Consider the following 22,872-nt stretch of genomic DNA (forward strand, 5'->3'; position numbering starts at 1 on the left):
TCTTGTAAAAGGGGAAGAAACTGTAACTCCAATTAAGACTGCCTGTTGCAGTAGCACAATTTGGACTATCTGATGCTGTGCGTGCTCTTCATGTTGGTACCTTGGCACCGTATATGACGGTATCTCGGAATACTTTACTATTCTGGCTGCAGGCAAGCAAGTTTCATATTGGAGCTTCTTTCTTCCACGCCTATCTCTGAGTATGACCTTTATTTTTTCATTAAGGTTTTGGAGCCCTGGCAGTTTGGTTAGAAAAGATTATCATTACTATGAGCTACAGAGGGCACATTTCTCTCAATTTTATATTTAAGGTTCTGTATTTAGACAAACTGAATTCTTTTATAATAACTAGGAGAGAACTTATGAGGCAAGTATTATTCATGACTAATAAAATATTGCCTCTAACATTGCTGAAATATATTGTATAACTTTCTTTTGATAGGGAAAACCAAGGGACTATGATCAGCTATTTCTAAGTTGGAAAGAAGAATCAGCCATTTTTTTTTTCAGCAAATCCCATTCAACTTATCAGCTGATAAGCTCAGGTCTCCTATATACAACCATCTCACACTGAGTTGTCTGGTTGCACCATTTACATAGCTTCTGTTTCCTCCTAGCACCTTGTGTGCCTGGTGAAATATTTTACACCAGACAGGTAGCTAGTAAGTTGATGCTATTAGTTAACATATACGCAGGTTCTGTGGAAGAAAGTATCTCCTGGGTTACTCAATTGCTTATACAGTTGATCTGGCAGGACACTTTATAACACCACTCATCTGTCACATAGCAAAATTTGGTAAATGTGTATTTGCAAACTTAATAAGTTCTGACTCACCCATTCTTTTACCATTTTTGCATCTGTTCACTCCTGTCTTGAAACATCAAAACTGAAGAAAAAACATGTTTAGCATATGTCAGTCAACCAAGCATATCATAAGATGCAATTTTTAACTCACACTTCAGAGGAAAGGGTATGAGAGGGGAAAAGGACAAGCAGTGGTACATAACGAACAAGCCCCTGAGATTTAATGGCACTCTGTAATTGATCTGTTATCTTGCAGATTTCTGCAAACTTCTTGGTAGGTTTTTCTTATTGTGAATCTGAGCTGATTAAGACAGGACATGTAAAATGGTAAATGTGTCAGCAAGAGTTTCAGCATCACTGAGTCAAGACATCAATCTGTTGGAATGTTTGGGATTCTAGTATGTCACAACAAAGAAAGGCTAGTGAGTCACATCATATTCACTTTTTTTTTTTTACTTTAGTTATCCTCTCTCTGAAAGAACGGCATCAAGTAATAAAAATGATATCATTTCCCTGGATGAGCTGTGCTGTGTCGGTTCCACAGCAACACTAAAGCATCTTGTTCTGGCTAAAGGAATTTCTGTCTTTCCAAGTGATGCTGAGACTTATCAGTCTGCCTCAAAGGCACTGTTTGTTGCTCCCAGATACTCTGACTTCTTTTTGTGCTTCATCAACATCTTCCTCAGGAGGCTGGGCGTCCCACACAGGTTGCCTCCTGTCAGAGGTAAAGAAGCTTCTGCTCCTGGTGGTAGGGTCAGGTCGTATTCTGTGGTCTTCCTCAAGTGCTGTTTATGACTAGCAAATAAAGCACAGAAGGGCATAAAGCATTTATCTCTGTGGTCCTTCTTCCATGTTTATGATGACCAGCCACTGAAAAACTAAGTGCAGCCCATTTGCAAAGGTGCATTTGTACCTGGTCTCTTCCTAGGACCAACAAGTCAGGAGTGAGCAGGGTCTGTGCTGGGCGCTCAGCCTGGAAGCCAGGAGGGAGGATGCTGGCGAGTCGCCCCTGCCCCAGCTCTGCCTCGTGCTCCTCATTCCCTTACTACCAGAGTGATTGCTCAGATGAGAGTCTGGGCTGTAATTAGAGCCCAGTACTAAATGTGTCCTGAGTAATGTTTACCACCAGACAGAAAGCCACATGGTATGAGAGAAAAGCTCAGCCGTTCGGACAAAGCCCTTTAAGACTGTGAAATCTCTGTAGCGGGGACGGTCTGCCAGAGCTGAAGTAGTGCGAACTCCATCTGTTTGTGGGGAGCTATGCTGATTTACGCCACCTGAAGGTTTATGTCTTTGGGTATGAAGTGCAAGGACACTGTGATAATGAACTTGTAACTATAGCATATTTATGATGAGCAGCCACTGAAAAACTAAGTACAGCCCATTTGCAAAGGTATATTTGCAAAAGTAGCAATGGCATCATCTTAGACATCACCCAGATCTGTTTTCGGGTTAATTGTGTATTTATAGAGATGAATTTATACTGTGGTCAAACTCATCCTTAATTACACTTTAGAAACAAAGTAAGTAGTTCTTTTTGTTTTGAAAATATTTAATTACATTTTCTAAACTGCCTTAGAGCAAATATTATAGACTACTTTTGGATTTAGACACTTTTTTCCTTGTGATATAACAGAATCATAACAGTCACCATAGTTAATGATATAATCAACATATTTTTTAGCCAACCCCTCTCTCCATTTTAGGAAACAAGCAATATTTCTCCACTATAAATCACTGAAGTTTGATAACTCTGATTCAGAGGAAATATTCAGCTGAGGAATTCTTTCTGTTCCTGGTGAGATGGTGACCTGCAGCTGAGGTCACCTGTTCTTTTCCTGACAGGCAGCCCCCTGAGCACAGTTTCATTAGGGATGGCTGGAGAAATAGAAAGGGACTTACTCTTCCGTAAAAGTGCTGTCATCTGTGGGTGATTCTGCGACAGCCGCCTGTTTCGCTGTGATATGGGTAACGGACGACGCTGGAAACTGCTGGAGGAAAAAGCATGTCATTAGGAAGGAGCACTGAGGAATTGGAGCTTAAGGTCAATCTGAGGAAAGAGGTTGTTTTAGGAAAATGAATGAATATTGTAAATCTCTCAAGATGAGAAAGCAGGCTAAGAGACTGTTGATCTCTTAACGACACAAATACTGTTTGTTACTGTGAAGTTTTACTGAGTTCAACAAAGTGCTTAAATGAGTAAGAATTACTCCTCCGAATTGAGGTGGGAAGTTTGCAGACCAGGTTTTTCAGCCTGGTTTCCCAGGGAAATGAGGCTTTTGTACAAACTGAGTGTGTGGCTTGCCTCTGGCAGTTCTTCCTAGGTCACTTCTACAGCTGGATGAGAAGTGGCTTTCCAAACTGTCACAATTTCTTAACCATTTTAAAAGGTTTTCCTCTTCTGTGGGGTGCTGATCTGTGGTGCGGGAGGCCCAGGCTCAAACCTCAGCTCTGTCATGTTCCCACAAAAGTATGTAATCATCAAGTTATTCTGACTTCTCTCTTGTCCTCTTGATTTGATCATAAATTTTCCCTTGGAAGTGAGTTGCTTTTTCTCACGAGCAGGCCATTGAAGCTTGCAAGGTTATCCTTGCAAGCGTTTTGATGGTACCTAAGGTGTGGGTTACCATAAACTAGAAAAAAACAAGTGAGAATTGTGATGCGCTCTGGTCATTTCAGGTAATAATCACTACTGCTGATTTTACTGGGGAACCTGAAAAATTTGTTCGTATTAATTATTTTCACTGATACGTGACAGCTCAGCTATTCTTGAATCAATTTCCTTAAGTCTCATGGGAGTGATATGAGACTGGATACTTTTAGGTGGTCTGTAAGTATTCCAAGAAGTAAGAGTTAAAGATACTTGAAATTGCTTTTGTAAATACGCTTTGAAGTTAACCAGCTTAATTGTAGGTAGGTGAGATTAGTTTAATTACACTGAATACTGCCGATTTTAACCACCCTTCAATATTGCGCAGTCATTTTTCTTGAGCATAGTCCAGCTAGCCAGTATATTGTAGCCGCCTAAAAGAGCATTTGAAGCCATACAGATTCTATAGCAGCACGTGGTGTTAGTCAGAAACTTTTCAAAGGGCTATTTTTGGTTTGAAAATCAAGTTTTTATAAAATGCAGTGACTTTGAATTTGATTTTTTATACGAAAAACAGGAGGAAAACATTTTAGTAAAGCTGAGTCTTCCTTAGCCAAAACCTTTTTCTCTCTCCGTTACGAAGTGAAATTTCAATTGTTATATGAGGATTTCCTTATTGACTCCTTATTGACGTTTTTGACTGATCTGAGATGATTATTTTTTCACAATGATGTATTGGAAAAAAAAAAGGAATTATTTTGTTTATTCCATTTTAGAAAGATATTGTTTTCCTAATACGTGAAATTCTCTGAGAAACGCAAAGTTAAGTGCCGCCAAGTCTTGCATGGCTCTTTCTATGCAAGTGGGTGAGAATCCAGAAAGGGAGCATGGCTGCGTCCATCCTACAATGCTGCCTCTGTTTCCTGAAGGGCAGCAGTCCTATGCCAGTCAGTGGCTCCCACCTAAAGATGCTTTGGCACACATCAAATCTCAAAGCCTTAAAGAAGACTGAGAAATTCTCTAAGTACTGCTACAGACAGACATACTGTTAGTGTGGAACCCATTAACAGGTACTAGGATTTAAAATGCATCAGACAGTGGTAGTTGGTCTTACTGTATTTACTTACCAAAGATTTTCTATCTGACTGGTGACTGCAGGACTTGGATGACTCTTGTTGAGGAATTCCCACTGCAAAGCATAAGAGACATGGCATTATCGGTAACTATTCCCGTGGCACAGCTTGTATTAAAAGTATCCTTTCATGCACTTAAGCCAAGATATGAAAAGAGCTAAGATTCAGATTATAGTCCCCCTAGATTTTATTATAGCTAGAAATGCAAAAGTTTTTCCTCATTGTGACCATCTAGTGTGATGTCAAAATAAGTGATTTTGGAATTGCTTAAATATTTCTGGAAAAATCAACTTGACTGCTTGAAGTTAGACCTAGACTTTTGAAATGATAAAGTGAACTGTCCTTAGCAGGCCAAATGTGGGAGCCTTTACCCACTGCTAACACTTATATATGTACATAAAAAGAGCAGATGCAGCTGCTGCTCCATAGCTGAGGTTGGGTAACAGAGTTTCCATGTGCCTTGGAGTCCCACTGCCAGGGTTGTCCTATCTAAGAGGAGATGGGTCATTTGCTTTTCTGGATTGACTGGAGGAGGCACTCATAACTGGAGAGCAACGTGTGCTGCGTCCATCCTGTCAAAGGGGGAGACCTTTCTGTCTGCCCATTGCTGAATGGTACCTTTCTGTGCTGTCCTCAAACCTTCAGGTTAGGTTTCAACCATAAGTGAGTACTCAGTTGCGAAGTTATCGTATTCACAGTTAAATGCTTGCTGATGTTTCTGCTAGTTGTACAAGGAAATAACTGAATCATGATTTCCAAATTTTTTTCTCATGGAGCTAAATTCTCCCATTTGGTTGTGGGACTGTTGATCTCTTTTCAAGTTGTTTTTCTGTTCCTGGCCGTTTTCAGTTCTCTGTTGTTTTCAAAATGGTACTCAAGTTAGCGAATAGCAAGTATCTACAGAAATACCAGCATTCCTGAAGGTATACGAAAGAATATGATTCAGAACTACTGCTGCCCATGGAGTGTAAATAATGGTGAGAAACATCAGAAATAGCAGGAGCGCTGTTTATAGTACTGTCTCCAGTGTGAGTTGGCAGTCAGAATCGTCTGCTCACTTCGGGGGGGATATTTGACCATGATAAATATCTTAATTAGCCTTCCTCTTCCTAGCCCAGCCCAGTGATTCCATTAGATACCTAACAGTATCCCTGACGTCAAAGTTTAATTCAATTACTCCCTCTCATCTTGTAGATTAGGTACTAACAGTATTTAGCAGGTGGCTCTGAGCATCAGAGCTTGAGCTAATGTCCACCTTTTTATTTATTCTGTGTTGCTCTTATTTTGTATGAATCTTCCCTTCAGCATATCCATCTTCTTATTAGATATAGAAAATGTTCTGGCAAAGTTTCAGCAAAATATTTAAGTAAAAGTAAGTCCTCATGGTTTTGAGTTTATCAGTGCTTATTAAGACAGTGGTGGCTAATTGCATTGTGAATTCCACTTCCAGAAGATGCTGTGGATGTCCAAGCATGGGATGGGAGTTACTCCACATCATTTGTTCCGACTTGCCTTATGTCTCCAAGATAAGAAAAGAGAATGCTTGTTTCCTGGTTAAAACTGAAGAATAAGTAAATACATTTTTTTAGTTCATCTCTCCACCCTGTGAAGCAAAGCACTGCTCTTGTGTTTGAGCTCAGTCAGGAATTTCTTGTTCATCCATGCTGGCCACCTAGTACACTAACTTGCCTTCCTGCATGCTGGAATGGACTGTCCTTGTGCCTAATACTGATACGGAGCGCTGATATTTCTATTGGGTTTCCAATGCCAGCAACAAGCTTGCTGAAGCTCTCATCTTTGCTCTTGTCCCTGTATTTTTCACTTACGTACTTTCAAAGTTTAAATGTTAACGTGATTGCCCAGATTAAGTTCCCTTAATATTCAACAGGACTCATCTATGAGGGAAGCCTGGAAAACATTACAGATATAAACCTGTTTCCAGTGAGGAAGTTGAAGGATGTCTGTTAAGGATGAAATTTATGTAGCGCTCACATTAGCACAGAGATAAATGAGAATAGATCATGCATATCCTGGGACAAATATATATACCTCATTTTGTATCAGATTGTGCTGGCTTCCTTTCTGGTTGAGAAACAGCTGGAGAAACCTTTCTAGGCTCTTTCATGGCTCCTCATTCTTTTCTCATAGGTATATATTGGTGCAGTGACTACTAAAACCTGAAGCTGTAGCGTGACATACTAAAGAGACCTATTTTTATTCATATGCAAATATTTATAAACAGTTCTACTCTTCTCCCCCTAAAATATAAAATTTGTAAAGTCAGGCACTCAAAAGTTATGAAACAGCAGAACTGAAGAAAGGTTATTTCAGCCCCAGGGATCTAGACATTATGATTCAGTCCCTAATTATGACCGCAAACTATTTTTCCACAGACTTGCTGCTTCATTCAAGGCACCATATGGATGGTTTTCACTCAGAGGGTAGTTATTCATCCTCTTTTTTCTGTTTTTTTTTTTTTTTCTTGTTCAATACATGGGCCTATACCTAGTTTCTCCACCAGTGAATCCTCCTCTGAGAACAGGACTATTAATTTTTTCATGGGCTTTTCTGTTTTGATGATCACTGTGGTCATCATTTGCACAAACATTTAAAAGAGCAGCTTCATAATCTTCTGGAGAATAAGAAATTATACTGGGGAAACAGAAGTCCCTCCTTTCTCCCATGCTGGCTCTCTGCTGCCCACTACCCCACAGCCAGTCGCAGCTACCCCTTCTCTGTTCCTCCTTCCAGCCCCTAAGCCATTTGGCTCTTTGTTCAGCCATTTCTTGGCTCTCATCCCAGTTTTAGCTCTTTCCTTATGGTCCCACGCTCAGTATGCTCCTTCCTAGTTTCCCAGGCTCTGCTCCTGTCTAGTGTGTGTTCAAATCAGATGGCTTATGAGCAGTGCAGTTGCAGACTGGTGGTGTGAAGAACATGCTCATTCATGACAGAATCTGTTTGACACATTTAACAGCTAAACTTCCCCTCTCTCTGCCAAACATGTGCCAAATGGGATTTTTTCCCAAGGCTTAGAACTTGGTTGTATCTGGCTGGTTTTTCACAGGCATAGCAAAAGGTGTGTTTTTGATAAAAAGAAAAAGCCACCCCTTGCCAAATTTCATGTGCCTGCTCCAGCTTCTTCCCTTCAAACGTAAGGCCTCAAATTTGAAGGAACTAAGCGACCATTCTAGTTATGTTTATTCATTTGCTTGTTTTTGTATTGGCGAATTCTATTTTTCCTTGACGGGTTCTCAAAAACATGCAGATCGAGTTTTGGTTTAAAAAAAAAAAAAAATCAGATCTGAGGCTAACGTCAAGAATGTAAACATTCATCCCAAATAGTTATGTTCTGGCAAAATTCTAAGCAACTGCACAGAGATCTTATGTAATGAGATGAATCAGGCAAACTCAGTAATAAGCAATTTATCATCTCCAGCTGTACAATATTGTCAGCTTTTGGAAAGGGAAAGTTTATGACTTTGAATAAAGCAAGTGCTGCTTTATTAGCTCCCTCCTCCAGTGAGCAGAGCTCTGCAATGCCAGGAGCATTATCTCATTAACATCACTGGACATTTTAAGCAAGGAAGACTCCTTTAGATACCTAACAAAATGTCTGTTTCAATGCAAACTACAGGACTGCAATGGCTAAAAATGTCCTGAAGCAACTGAGATGGAGACGGCTGAGCAATAAAGCCATATCTGAGGACTTACTGTGCTTGGCAGTGCATTTGGCAGGGCAGGGTGCCTGCTGCCCACTCGGCAGGTGGCCCAAGCCCCACACCTCATCATCTCTGTACAGCACCTGGAGGAGATCGCCATGGTGGGGCTGCGGCTTTTCTGTCCTGTGGGGCCGGCAATCAGCTACTGCTATCACCTACAGGAAAGAGACAAAACCATCCCATTACACTTGGCCTTGGAGTGGGCTCCGTGTAAGCAAGATGCCATCCGTCAAGTCACCCTGGAGCAACCTTTCTTGGGAGCAGCATAGCACTTGATCTTGCTATTGCTTTACTGTCATTTGAAGGGGATTTTGTTGGGTGGGGATTGTGAGATTTGTGGGACTTGTTCTAGTTTTGCTCCTGACTCTGTGCATGAAGAGTAAAAAGTACTGGAAAAATCAAGTATATTTTCTCTGGGACCCAGCTACTTAGTTGCACCTTTCTGTATTTTCTTCAAGAAGCTGAAATGTGGTCCTTTATAAATCTACTGATTTTGGATACCCACTCTGAGACAGCTTAAATTTAATTTCTTATTGCATCATGTTTTAGGCAGTCAGTTACACTTATGCAACGTGAATGCAAAGTGCTATTTCTTCAGGCCTCTCCTGTCTCTTGGACCTGTCTACATTTTACACTTGGCAACTGATTACACAGGGTATCAGATGGTGGAGAATTATGTTCCTAGATAGCATTTTTCACAAAAAGTGGGTAATAACCCCCACAAACTCACTGGGAGCTGTATATTTGAATATTTGGTCCCATGTGTCTGGAATAGAGTTCCTGAAAGCAAGTGGAAACAAAACAAAGTACTCTTCTACATTGACCATGATTAAACCATGTCATTCAGTGCTGCAGGTAACTGTGGAGGCCAGAGCTAATGTGAATTAAAAAAAATCTGGATAGGCTCAAAGCAGATGGAGGTCCATTGGTGACTACTACCCAGTGTGGTCCAGGAGCAGTTGGATCAAGAAGATTAAAGTTCTGATAGCAGAGAAAGTGCATTTCATACTTTGTTTCTCAAATTCTTCCCTGAAGACCCACTACTGTCATACTATAAAAGAGAATACAAGTTAAACAGGCCAAGGATTCAAACCAATAAGGAACCCAAAACACATGGCAACTTTTGAGATTGCTTCCTTTTAGTTTTACACTGTCATTTATTTTCTGCAACACTCTGGCAATAAATGTTCTGTAGGCACCTGGCGTGATGTACGTGTTTCAGGATGCCTGAAGCTTAGAAGACTGTTTATTAAATGCTGCCTTTTGCCAGCAAAAATCAATTCAAGCAACATAAAGAAAAGCATTATAAACACAGAACCGTGGAATGGAAGGGCGAACTTGGATGGCAATAAGTTCCTCGCCTAGAAACTCTATGCACGTTTTCCAGTCATAAGGTAGCCGCAACACAGGGGTGGTGAGTGGGATGTTGGTGGTTAACAGAGGTCTGGATTTCTGTTGTGCGCCCTATCTTAGCTAAGCAAGGTCAAGAAGACCCACGGACCCAAACACTGGCCATCGGCATCCTCTCAATAAGACTCGATGCTGGCCAGCAATTAATAAGATGCCCAAAATAAGACAAGTCTCCTTTTTTTTTTTTTTTTTTGAGAAACTTTTCAGTGGCGGGAGGCACAGTGATTGGAAGTGAGAAGATGCTTTTCAAATAAATACAGCCAACTTTACTTTAATGTTAGTATAGCTTAGCTGGGAATAGCTTATTGGGCTGTATCTGTTGTTAATGTAACACCTGTCATTTAACATACTTGTACTCCCTTTGCTAATTTGTAAAAGAAATGTTTGACAAACAATATAGATAAGCTTGCTAGTTATTGCAATATGTAAACTCAAAATACTGCTTAATAGTAAAAATGAAAGTTGGCTACACCGTATGTGTCATATTATGTTGGAAGAACAGGTGAAAAGCAGTTACTTGCATCTTACTGATGACTGACAGTTGCCATGTACCTGTTTTATATGTAAACGCAGATATTTTGTCTCCTGCCTGAGATCAGAAATCAGTAATCAACTAGCCTGCTATTGGCATAGAAAAAGCCTTACTTCATCTACTGACATGCCTCTGCTTCTAGCATGCGATCATGACAAAAGCCAGACAGCATTCAAGCATGTGCCTTCACACAGTGTTATTAATTTTCTTTAAAGATGTTTGAATTCAGTTTACCACTAATCTGCAATATTCTGTGTACATAAAGTTTTACACAGATTTACAAAAGCATGCGAACAGATATTTCCCAAAAACAATATAAAACAAAACTCAAACCAGATCACTTTTTACTTTTTGTATTCCATGTACCCTCAGAAGTCTGGAGAAGACTATGTAGTTCCTACTGACCAGCAGGACAAGGAGCAGACACTGACTTCTGAGACCAAACATCAGGCAAAGATACTACTGCTAAGGGCTGGTGAGGCAAGTGCAGTCTAATGCAAGATGTAAGAGGGGCTTTCATTTAGTTCGGTGGCTTTTGGTACACAGCCTAACATAGTCCCTGTTCCATAAGCTACCTAAGGACGTGCCTCGTGTTAAGGTAAAGTCAAAAGGACTACTGGTGTCCTTGAAGCTAAGCACATGCTAAGGAGCGCTGGTGACTGAGGCCTAGCTCTGCTGACCAAGAATTTGGCACTGCAGCAAGAGAGCCAAGCCTCAGCATCACGCAGATAATTCAGAAATAAGCGTGATGCCGGAGGATGCCGGTGGTGGGAGGCCTCCTGTTGCTGCTTACACAGTTTGTGCTGGCTCTCTCCCAGCTGCCACTGGACGAATTCCAGGACCTCCCCATCCCTCTGCAGCAGCTCCTTGCCTGCTGCAGGCGCCTGTGCCCTGGTGCGGGTGTGCAGCCCGGTGCCACCCCCTGACCACCCAAACCGTGGAAGCTGGTTGCCAGAGGGACGACCTGCAGTGACATCAGCAGTGACACCCTCCTTCACGACGAACGAGATGAGGCTGTGGCTGGCAGGGGTCTTCTGTGACAGCCCCTCTGCCTGGGAGTTTGCCTCGCTTGAACTGAGCTCTTCCAGCTTTCAAGGTATGCTACAAAGCCCAGCTTTTCTCACAAGCTTTGGAAATATGTCTAGTGCTCTTGTTCATACTCAGTCCTCTTTGGTGCGTGACAGAAAACGTCTGCAGCCCTCTCCCATTCAGATATAAGGAAACTGAGTTCCCTTCTTTTACTTGGTCTTGGAAAGAACAGTTTAGGTAAGTATGATTCTGGCTGCAGTAATCTCTAATCTTGGAAGTGGCTTATTTTATCGGTGTAAACCACCATTGACTTGAAACTTAACAATCTGCCTATGCATTGCTAAGCATAAATTTCATTTAAATTAAAAAGCAATCTAGTCTGGGGGAAGGAAGCAGGTTTTTAAGCTCCATTAATAGCAGGAATTACTTAGCCACATCATCTGTGTTTTTAAGATTTCTGGTTTACATTTAGTATCAGTAGTGCCAAAAGGCCTTCAAGCAAAAGGGTCTATATAAATGGTTACATTGCCATTTTCCATTACAATTAGACACAACACCACCCACTTTGTAGCACATCCTCATTTAACGTGTTTGTTTGCTGCAGTAGTACATTTTCTGAGTTTCTTATCTCCTAATGAAAGATTTCACTGTGACTATGGCTGCCTCACCCATTACTGTAATACATAAAGACTTTTCTAGGTCAGGAAACTAAACCTGGTGTAGCACAGTGTTGATCTAAACTAGAGCTGACATTTCTTTCGGGCATCTAGGGTAAGGCACAAGGATCAGCTTGAAGTCACTTTTCTTTTCTAAATGTAACAGAAAATTTAAATCTGTGTGAATGGCAGAATCATCCCAACTAAGTGGGATTACTAAGCTGCTCTCTAGATGATTATTGTTTTTAAAACCTGTAAGTCCCTTGGCTGGCTCATTCTGTTTGCAGGGTGCAGATTCTGAATTCAGAGCCCAGCAAAGTGTCTTTTTTCTGTGCGTGTGAGAGTGCTGAGGCCTGGCATACCTTATTGAAATTAGCCAGAGAGCAGCGTTAAATGGGGAAACCCGAGGATGCAGGAATGCTGTGGAAGGGCATGGACACTACCCCAACAGCTCAGTGCTCTTGGAACCAAAACCCCACCATCAAACAAAAAAAAACAAGCAAAGAAGATCACAGTCACACATCTAGCTTTGGATAAAACTTTGAAGCTTAGTGGCTGAACAACTAAGTGTTGTTAATGGAGGAAATGGCAGATTTTTAGAGCTAAGTTCTTCTTGATGATCTAATGTTTATCTGACTCTTAATGTGGCAGCACTAACATACACACTGGTATTTGCCATTTTTCTGCTAAGTAGTCAGGTATTGGTGTCAAGACTCTTTTTAACGTTCTAATCAAAGGATTTAGGGACGAGAAGGAAAGGATGTGCTATTATTACTAGAAGTAAGTAACTCTTAAGAGGGCAATACGAACTGCAAAAAAGCATAGTGAGGAAATACTTAATTTAAAAAAGAAAGTGTTTCCCCCTTTTTTCCCCCTTCTGCTGTCATGATTGTGCTTCTGGGATGGATTCTTGAATGTAATGATGGAAGTTACCTCACAAGCTCAGTCATTTCAGTGTTAAATCACTTAATGCTACGTGGCTTGAGTGTTTGAGTGTGGCTGAAAAACAATCTGGCAGATGTCCATGTTGCTTGCTATTTTTGCCCTAGTCTAGGATTAAAGTTGTGCATCCACTGCAATTACCAGAGCAGAAGATCTCATGTTAGCTGAGGCATTTCTGCAGCACCAACAGCAGGTGCAGAAGTAAAAGTGAAAAATAAGTAATCATTCTGCTACTTTTGTGTGGGTCTAGAAATTGGCAATCACAACTTCCTCAGAGGCATGTATATTCCAGCACTTGCGATTTATTTGAATGATTTCACACTAGCTGTAAGCAGCTGCATCACACTGAAAGGGGGAAACGCACAGTTCTGAGAGTTGACTGTGCAGATTACTTTGGTTTGAAAGCCTTGCTGATTTTCTTAGCTGGATTTGCAGGCTGTTCCTTATGCCTGGTGCTAATATGATGCTGTCTGCATCGTGAATAAGGGCCAAGCAAAGGACAGCTTTAATTGGGGTCAGGAAAGCCCCAAAGCAAGAAAAATCCTATAAAAATACAGTGACTAGACAGGGACTTTCTTCTCCTGTTTTCTTAGGCCTACATAAGTATAATGCTGCTACAGAACTTCTCCCGGGAAGTGGGATGCGGCAAGTGGGAAAAGGGAAGGCCATGCGGCAAAATGTTTCAATAAAGTAAACTCCCTTTTCCCTAGAGAAGGGAGAAGTCTGTAGTGAGACTACTTTGACAGAAGAGTCTCAAAGCTGATACAAAGTGCCTTAAGCACGCACTGCAGAGGAAGAGGCTGTCAGTCCTACAAGAGAGCATTGCGATAAAAAAAAACCTTTCCCCACAGTTCTGCTGTTGTTGCTTTTATTATTATCAGGTATTTAATAATGTTCAGAAGACCGAATCCGGTGCAAAAATATTTACAGACTTCCTGAAAATAACAGCAGCAAATGAGCGTTACTCATACGGCTAAGAGAAAATGGGGAAGGAGAAAAAGGTGAGACTGTGTAGCACAGCGCTATGGGAAACTTGAAGCGATTTTCTCCCTGAGGCGAGAGGCAGCGCGGCGCTGGATGGTGGGCAGGGCGAGGCTGGATGAGGAGGTAAGGGCCGCATTCAGCTGCAGTTTGGTACTGTGCTCTTTAGCGTGGCTCCTTTGGGGTGAAGGGCCGCGAGAGGACGCTTGCCCTGCTGCAGCGGTGCGATGCTGCTGCCCCTCTGCTCTCACGTATTCCCATGCGGCAGGTTTAGGTGGCTGGCGAACGCCGTGGCGCTGCAACCCGGCAGTAAAGAGAGCGGCTTTGTGTCTGTGAATCCCTCAGATGACCTGGGCGGATAAGCTGTTATGTTTAACTAGCTCTGCACAGAAAGACAGCATTTTTTGAAGAGTTTCCAAAGCCACCTGCCTAATACCTGTAACTTCTCAGAAACTCCCCTTTCTGCTTCCCGCCCCTCTCCCGGCACCAGGCAGTTACGCTTCTTTGCCCCAGCCCTCAAAGATCTGCTTCCTATTTATCCATGGCGTTTTTAAGGATAGATTTAGCCAATTCGAATTAAAAAAAGAGAGAGCAGGAGAGAAAAGGAGATTTTTTTTGTTTTTTTTTTCCTTACACTCTTTGTTAGGGTGTGCTGCGGCGCTGTGGCTCTTCTTCGGGCAGGACTACACGCTGCGGAGAGAACAACAGAAAGAGGATCAGGGCGCAGGTGAGGCAGACGGGCCCAAACGGCGCCTCCCGTCCTGCTGCCCGCTGCCGGAAAGGGGATGGGGGCGTAAGCGCCATTTCCCGCCGGGCTGGAGCACCAGGGGGGACAAGGCGCAGCAGCGGCTGCCAGCAGGCACAGCTGGCGGCTCAGGCAGACCAGAAATGCCAGTTTGGTCAGGAGGTTCCTGGTATTCAACTTGTCTCGAGGCCCTGTGCCGGCAGGCGAGCGCGTCAGCTCTTCTGTTAACCCCCCACCGCGATACGGTCTGTGCCTGTGCGGGTGTGCAGAAAAGCTGAGGGCCTCAGAGAGCTAACGTCCAATAAAATAAATGATAACTGTGCTATTATTAAAAAAAAAAAATCTCATTTCAGTGTTTTAAGCCACTTTTCGTTACTTTAAGGTGCTGCGGCTGTGCTACAGCAATGACATGAGGTTAAATACGCCCCTGGAAGGGCTCCATGAGATTGTACTGGGGGCTGGGAGGGAGACGGGCCCAAGGAAAGGCTAAAGGAGGGTTTCAGCTGGAGCACTCACCCCAGAAGAAAGTCCTTTCACTTAATGTCATCTCAGAGACCGTTTTCTAGCTGTACAACACAAACATCTACAGACACAGGGCAACAGGCGTCCCAAAGTTTCTGCATTTCTGCCACAGGCTTCCAGGAAGAATCGTCTTTTTTGTTCATGAGTTTTTGATTGGCCTCCTACCTGCCCGTGTTTAGGACAGCAGCTCTTTCGTTTCAGAAAGAAATTAACTTCTCTTTCCATCGACTCCGCTTCAAACCTGACTAGCATAGGCGTTAGCTTTAAAGAGGCTCAGCCTTTCATATAAATACAGACTTTCTCAGTAAGCTCAAACTGTCCAGTAAAGTCATTTCAGACTTACTGCATTATGTCCAAAATGAAACGCTTGCAGTAAGTCTCGTCTTGTTTTTTTTTTTCAATCCTCAAAATGACCCATTCAGTTCTTTAGCTTGATTTTGCTTGGAGTTTGTTTTCAATTCTATTTTTAAACCCATTAGGACACCAAAATCATTGGCAAAACAGAATCATTAGCCACTAGATGCACAAGATACCAGAATCGTAAGCAAAGTTGGTGGTTAGATCAGACACTCCACTTGCACTGAAGTGAATGGGCTTTTTTGGACAAATTGGAGATTATTTAAATAGTTTTTGTCTCAGTTTGACTTAAAACTGGACTAAAAAATTCTGATCATATCTTGCCCATCGTGCTTTAAAATTAGTACCTTCTCCTGTATTCAGGATATAGAAGTCATGGCTGCAGGATTTAGCGGCCAATTACAGAAACAGGCCGGCAAAATTCAGACTCAGTTTAAAAAAATTCTAAATGTTGACCTTGAGGGAAAGGCATGTGAATGGAGGGTTCCTGCCCAGGCTCAACTTGTAGTCAAAAGGCTTTGAAGAATCAAAAAGGTTTGTTATCGAATCACACGTGAATCTTATTCTCCAGATGAACTTTCCTTTACATTTTTGGGATACGTTCAAATGCAGGAGTTGCAGCACTCATTACTGTTATGTATTACTGTTCGTAAAGACTTTCGAGGATGTGGAAGCAGATGAGGTTCACTCAAAGCTTCTCATTATTGTTGCAAAACAAAATTCCTGCCTGGAGATGACAAGGGTGAGTCTTAAAGGAGAGGCTTGCTGCTCCCGCTGCCCGAGGGGGTCATGGGGATGAGTTGTGATCTCCTCATGGTCCTGGTAGCTGCTGCCCCTTTGCAATGGGGCTTCTCCTTTGATGTCAGGAGTAACAAGTAGCCCGGCTTTCCAGGGCTGTGGCACAAGTAGAGCTGGCAGGGACACCAAAGTCACTTTGCCTCACGACATGGGGTTCTAGGCAGGTTGTGTTTGTCTAAAAGCTGCCCCTAGCTACGCAGTATCAGAGCAGCAACGCCTTGCAACATCCAGGGATTTCTCCCTTGTACTAGCATGGCAGTTGCCTGGAACGTTCCCCATAAAAATGGGAACAACAGGACAGGATGAAGTTCCTGGCTAACGAGCCACTGAAGTCCTGGGTGCTACACGCTTAACCCATCACAAACAAGTTATCTGTGTATACGCAGTTTGAGAGCGTGCTAAGCTGTGAGCTGGTTAAGCTCTGTTTTGAACAGGATGATATCCTCAAGGATCTCTACAGCCTTCTCCTGCATGGGAAGCTTTATAATTTAAACCATGGCGAGCACAGGATGAAAACCAGACAGACATAATGAAGCTGGATTTTTGGCTATGAATTTGTTGTAACCTGCTTGTGAAGCTGCTGCAGCCACCATGACTTTTGGGATTTCACCGTGTGAGGGGTGAACTCATGAATTGCCCACAAGCAAAACACTAATGAAACCCAAGTGCAGAAAAGTTTAATGATACGAGGAATCATCTTCACATCTCTCTGGCATGTCATGTATTTTACTGTACAGTAAAATACAGCAGTTTAAATATATTCCTTGCAGAAGGGAATACCTTTATGCTATGTTATGGGCACCCAAGCCGGTACCACAATGAACAACAAATAAATGTATCTAACAGTAGTAAGTATGCCTGCTTTCAGGGTACGCATGATCCACAGGCCAAATCATTGCCTGTCATCTGCCAGTTTAAGTGGCAAATGGCTTACGCGGGCTGAAGAAAGGAATGGCATGAAAGGGAAGTTACAGCACCACCAAACGTGCAGTTACTTGAATAGCCACTGAAGGAAGAGCGAATCATGGAGCTAGACATCAGTGACCCACTTGCACAGGAGTACAAAGGCAGCAGTGAAAACAGGGGAATTGCAGGGGGAACCCTGCAAACATGACTTTTCAGCAGGGGGTGGGAGCAGGAAGGGAAGAACGAATTCTTGCAGATGTTGTTTCTGGATTTGCCTGTGAAAGGATGTTTGTATGTACAATCCAGATTTCAGGCAACAAAACAATTACAGTGATGGTCCACTCTGTCATTTCCACTTATATTCTGAAATTAAGCAGCTGAGCGCTCATGCTTGCAGCTTCCAAGTAAAGACCTGATCTAGCCCCTGAAAATTTATTTTCCCTGATTTTTCCTGCTTTCTTCTTGTTGTTGCTGAAATACGCAGCTATCGAGTTTAAACTAATTTGTTCAATCAAAAGCATGCAGACTAGGCTTTGTCCGGTTCTTACTCTTCATTACAAGCAATTAACGTTAATCATGCATTCATTCTGAGGGCATGGCTTTGGAAATGTTCCACTTATTGAGCCAGCATACTTAAATTCAACATTCAGGCAGTGCACCCAGTTCATCTGAGATGCTAACTGCTCACAGAAATTCATTTTCTTTTCTGTCGCATAGAATAGCCGTACAGTTGCAAGCTGCCACTTTAGCAATTACCTAATAGGTATATGAGTGCTGATTCCAGATCTTCCAGTTTTGCCTGTACAAAGATTTTACGCAGCCACAGTGTCTAAGCACCTGCACAGATTAGCTTGAGAAACAAGCAGGGAGTGCTGAACTGCGAGCACAGCGCAGCAGATCAAACAGAGCCGCGTATCACTTCAGAGATTTCTCTGATGATAAAATAAAACATTCCACTCATCTAAAAGACAACACCGCTATCTGTTATGCTAGTTTCTATGTACTCACATTTGGATGAAATCACAGTGGTGAAAACTTCTAAATTTTCATCGCTGCAGCTGTAAATCTGATGCATTTTCCAGCTCTCTCCACTGACTGCCTTTCAGCTTCATGCAACTGCTCTGAACTTCTGGTAAATAGGTTTCACTAATCCAATCTGGCTCTGTGATCATTGTCCAGATCTACAAAGGACAGACTGATGCTGTGATCTCATCTCATTCCATATTCTTCATTGCAACATTTTCTGCTCCCATCTGCCTTTGTATGAATACTACTAATGCAAAGATTTAATTTAGCTGTTACTTAAGCCTCTACTCAGATAGTAGCATTTTATTTTACGTTTCCCTTTTACCAGTTTGGAAAATCCTCTACAATAAATGGCTGACAATTAAAGGCTGTTCTGTGCAGCTGATGTATGGGCAAATACAAGCTTACAGAAGTATTGCAAGGATTTTTTAAATGAGTTGGTTTAATGCTTTGTGTGCTTGAACACGTTTATAATGAAAAGTTGCTCCTCCAATTAACGAAGAGCTGGTCATAGGTGTATTAAGAAAGGCATTTGGTTCTTTGCCTTTTAAGTTCATAAATTAGTACCTGAATTCTGGGCACTTCAATGCACAATTTCAATGCAAATGTCTAAAAAATGGCACGTCAGACAGATATACATAGGTCTATTGCCCGTTACACTTTAATGGTCCCAAGGAGAGAGTAGATGTCTCAATCATAGACAGATTCCTGCATAATTTGATGGATCTTGGGCCCAATTCCGTAGTTATGCGTTTCAAGAAAGGGTCTCTTTTCCAAAGGTTTCAAGTGCATTCCTTCATGCTCCTTTTACAAACTGTTCCTTTTCCATACCTATGAAAATTAGCCCCCTCAAGTTCTGATGACTTACTGCTGCCATAGACAGCAGGCCAGTGTGCAAATTTTGACTTGCATACTCCAGCAACTGACGTAGCAGAAATACTCTCAAGTTATTCAAGATATTAAATTGTATCACTCCACTGAATAGCCTTCATTACTAGTGTGCACGTGTAATTAACACAAAAATTAGCTCTTTCTTCTCCTATAGACGACCACCAACTGTCCCAGATGGAAACTGCTGAGAAATGCGGGCTGCCAACGTCCTATGAATAGAAAGTTTTACTCTGAAAAAATAAACATTGATCAAATAAACATCCTAGGCCTGGAAGCATTTTGGTTCTTTGGAAGGTGTCACTGTTTCAGAAGAAAATGAATGAAGAGAACCTGGTATCATTTGTTACCTCCCAGGGCAGCCTCCTGCTGTCCAAGGGCAGCAAATGTATTGGGAGGGACATTGTTCCAGGAAACAGTGCAGTGTTTAAAATGGGCAGTGAGACAGCAATATAAGCAAGCAAAAGTTCAATTAGTTTTTGATTTATTGTGCCACATGTTCCGCTTGTATGACTGATGTCATTAACATCAGGCTTGGCTGCCTTGTTCATCTGTCTCTGCCCAGCTCCCTCTGAACGCGCACATACTCAACAGATGGGGAGTTTCATGGGCTCAAATGGAATTGTTTATCCTTCTATTGTTCTTTTGTCAAGCAATCACACCAAATCCATTACCCACCAATAAAAAGATCAGCACACCATCCGTTCAGCAGTGACTACAGCAGAGGTGGTTATGCAGGGAGAATTTAACGCTCCAAAAAGGATTAAAAAATAACGAAGAGCAACATTGAATAGTTGACACCCCCCCCCCAAAAAAAAAAAAAAAAAAGCTGTAACAAATCTGACTCATCCTTTATTTCATATTTGGATATTCAGAGTTCTATGAGAAGAAATATTTTTGGGTCTGAGTCATTGTCTCCTAGTTAGAACGATGACCTTGAGATATTTTAAAATCATAGCTGTGGTTTACCATTAAAATAACTATTTCATGTTTCATCATATTGAGGGGAGGCATGGATGTGGAAACAAAAGTGAGATTTTTTGAGAGGAAAAAATCTGGTTACCGGGTGGCAATCACGTCTGTATAAGTTAAGTTTTGGTCAGGTAAGCTTTGAACAAGTATCTCAACAAGGGACACTATGTTCTGGGGATAAGAGTCACTCTTTATGCAGAGAACTGACACAAGATCCTCACAACACTTCCAGACAGAAAATAGGCCTCTGGAGGGCTCATATACTGCGTTTCATCTAGGATCTTCATCTGCGAATGAATTCTCCCCTGTTCATGAAGGGGAGCCTGCTGCTTCATTCTGTCCAGCTCTGACAAGGTAGTGAAGCATTATAAATTCCTAGGGTTTTACAAGAAATCTTAATGGGCCTTCAAGAGAAGGAACACGTGTACTAGGCTATTTTTTTCAGCTCTCCCCAGGTTATTTTGGACAAATCATCCTGGTCTATTTAGCTGCAAAATAGGTATGATAATACCTGCCAAGAAAGTGTACTATAAAGCTCAATGGCTCGCAACGTGTTGAAGAATAGCTTGACAGTAAATTGAGACTTGAAGAAGCTACTGTGTACAGTATGCAATCTAGGAACTGCTTGAAGAGCCACATCGAATGATTTCATGTAGTATCTCTTCCTACTGACTTAGCAACAGTCCAGTCTCTGGTGGAATCAATATTCACCAAACCTGAATATTGATTCTAGAATCTTTTTTTCCTCCAAATTAAATACGATTTCTAGAAAGTAGACTCTCATTTCCCCCCACTGCTAAATACAATTGCTAAGTTATTAATTTAATTCAAGTGGTGCTGCTGCAGCCCTAAGAAGACCCCAATATGTTTTCACATCAGGGTATGTCTCTGACTAAAGCCTCCCAAGCTGATATTTGGAATCCAAGTGGTAGAGACTCCTCACTGTGGGCTGTGACATATCTCTGTCTCTCAAACACCCAAACTTCCAGTGTTGTCAGTAAATAACAACAATGATAATATTTGCTTGGTGGAAGACCTTGCGGATCAAAAGTGAGAGAGAACAACCGAGGAGGAAGAGGAGAACTCGGGACAAAATAACAGACATACAAAGTCTGACAAAACATCCATGTAACCTTGGACAGTTTTCAACAGTGCCCAGTGATGGATGTCTAGGGGATTACAGAAGAAACGACATCTTTAGGAACATCCTTTCTTTCTCCAGTATATCTTCCTAATTTTCTGTAATCAGTTGAGGGTCTGTTCACATGTTGTGTGCGTCATGTTTACCAGTCATGGATGGAGCTATCTTTTTGAAGCCGTTTATATTTCTGGTCTCTGCGATATCCTGTGACAGTGACTTCCATAATTTATTACTGTGCTGCGGGGAGGAGCAGAAAAGCCTCAGAGCTCTCTTCACTTTGAGCTGATCTGCAACCCTGGAACAGGAAAAGTAATTGATTTTGGGAACACGAGCAGGAAGGAGGGAGAAGTGGATAAAGGAAGAGACGTATGGTGAGGCTGAGGTAAAAACAGAATTGGTGAAAAAGCGTAAGGCTCAGTGAATCTAACCAATCATGGCAGAAAACCCTATGATGACCCAGAAATTGCCAAAATGTCACCCTGGGGTGGCAAGGGAGCGTCTCCCATGGACTGGATCTGTTCAGATACATTTGGAAGAAGCAAATGTAGATGTTTGTCTTGTTGTATATGCTGCAGTTGGTAAATTTACAAGGAATCAAATAAAACCAAATCTTAATTATAGTTAAAAAAAGAATGAAAACTTTAATTGATTTAAGATAAGTATGAGGAACCTCGAGACCTTATTTACATTGGCCTTTGCAAACATATTACTGCCTTTCTAACAAGCCATTCTTCTAGTGAAGTCAGTGGGAAATAGCCCTTTATTTTCAGCATACGCAGTATTGCCAAGGGATTCCCTAGCCTGCAGAGGACAGCGCTCTTCACAAGTCAGGTCTTATGGTGCTCATTGGATCTTACAGCCTGTTGTGTAAGAGGTGACTCTAATCTGTACTGAGCCACTTGAGCCTCTTTCTTACTGTTAGCTGGGCAATACGATAAGAATAAATCACAGGTATTTTTGGAATAGGATTGTGAACTCAAATGTATGCACAGTTAGCCATTTAAAAATAAGCGGGGATAAAACTACACATGCATGCTGTTTACATTTAATCTCTAAAACACTTCTGTGTGATGCAATTTAAGTCTTTTTTTTGTGGAAAGAAAAGAGCTTCGGTTAATCTTAGGGCCACAAAAATGCATCTGACTGACTGATTAAAAGCAAAACCAAAAGTAAGTGTAAAATACACAGTGAGCTTGTCATAGTCTGTTTTTTTCGTCTGAAGAGGAAAAGATGATGAGATGGATATGCTCTCAACAACTTCACCTCATTCTTATGGCAGTTTACAAAAGTTGCTCAAAATTAAACTGAGCACTGCACAGCTGAGAGGTCTGTGCATAATTGAGGAGTCGACAAAAAGTAACATTTTACTTCGCATCTGGCTGGAGGCTGGCATGGCAGATTTTACCCAGGCGGGAATAAGAAGATTGAGCATTAAAAGAAAAAATAAAAAAAAAAATCCAAACTTTACATTTCTCATCCCCTACATTCACAGCAGGGGATGAGAAAAGATGAATGTAAATGCTGTGCAGTTTAAAAGGGCACATACATCTCTCCTCTGATAATCAGGAAAGGAAATACTAACCAGAACTGGAACCCAAGCTGAAAGCACTCCCTCTCCCCCAGTAGCTGCAGAAAGATATTTCAGGACCCTAAGGAAAAAAGCCTGGTTAACTCATCTTTAAAAAGTTACATATAGATAATTGAGACATTCATAAATATG

The 22,872-nt window shown here is 41.8% G+C and overlaps 1 protein-coding gene across 1 annotated transcript; it reads right to left on the reverse strand.

Annotated features, from left to right (window-relative positions):
- Positions 1–503: 503 nt before the first annotated feature.
- Positions 504–22,862, reverse strand: VXN (vexin). Its single transcript, XM_009668406.2, has 8 exons — positions 22,735–22,862; positions 21,299–21,447; positions 18,134–18,306; positions 14,432–14,487; positions 8,240–8,402; positions 4,523–4,584; positions 2,708–2,796; positions 504–1,600 (listed from the first exon to the last, which is right to left on the reverse strand). Exons 3-8 carry the CDS (start codon positions 18,198–18,200, stop codon positions 1,414–1,416), a joined length of 624 nt encoding a protein of 207 aa, XP_009666701.1. The 5' UTR covers positions 18,201–18,306; positions 21,299–21,447; positions 22,735–22,862; the 3' UTR covers positions 504–1,413.
- Positions 22,863–22,872: the final 10 nt, after the last annotated feature.

This window comes from Struthio camelus, chromosome 2 (assembly GCF_040807025.1).
Source record: "Struthio camelus isolate bStrCam1 chromosome 2, bStrCam1.hap1, whole genome shotgun sequence".
NCBI classification, from domain to species: Eukaryota; Metazoa; Chordata; class Aves; order Struthioniformes; family Struthionidae; genus Struthio; species Struthio camelus.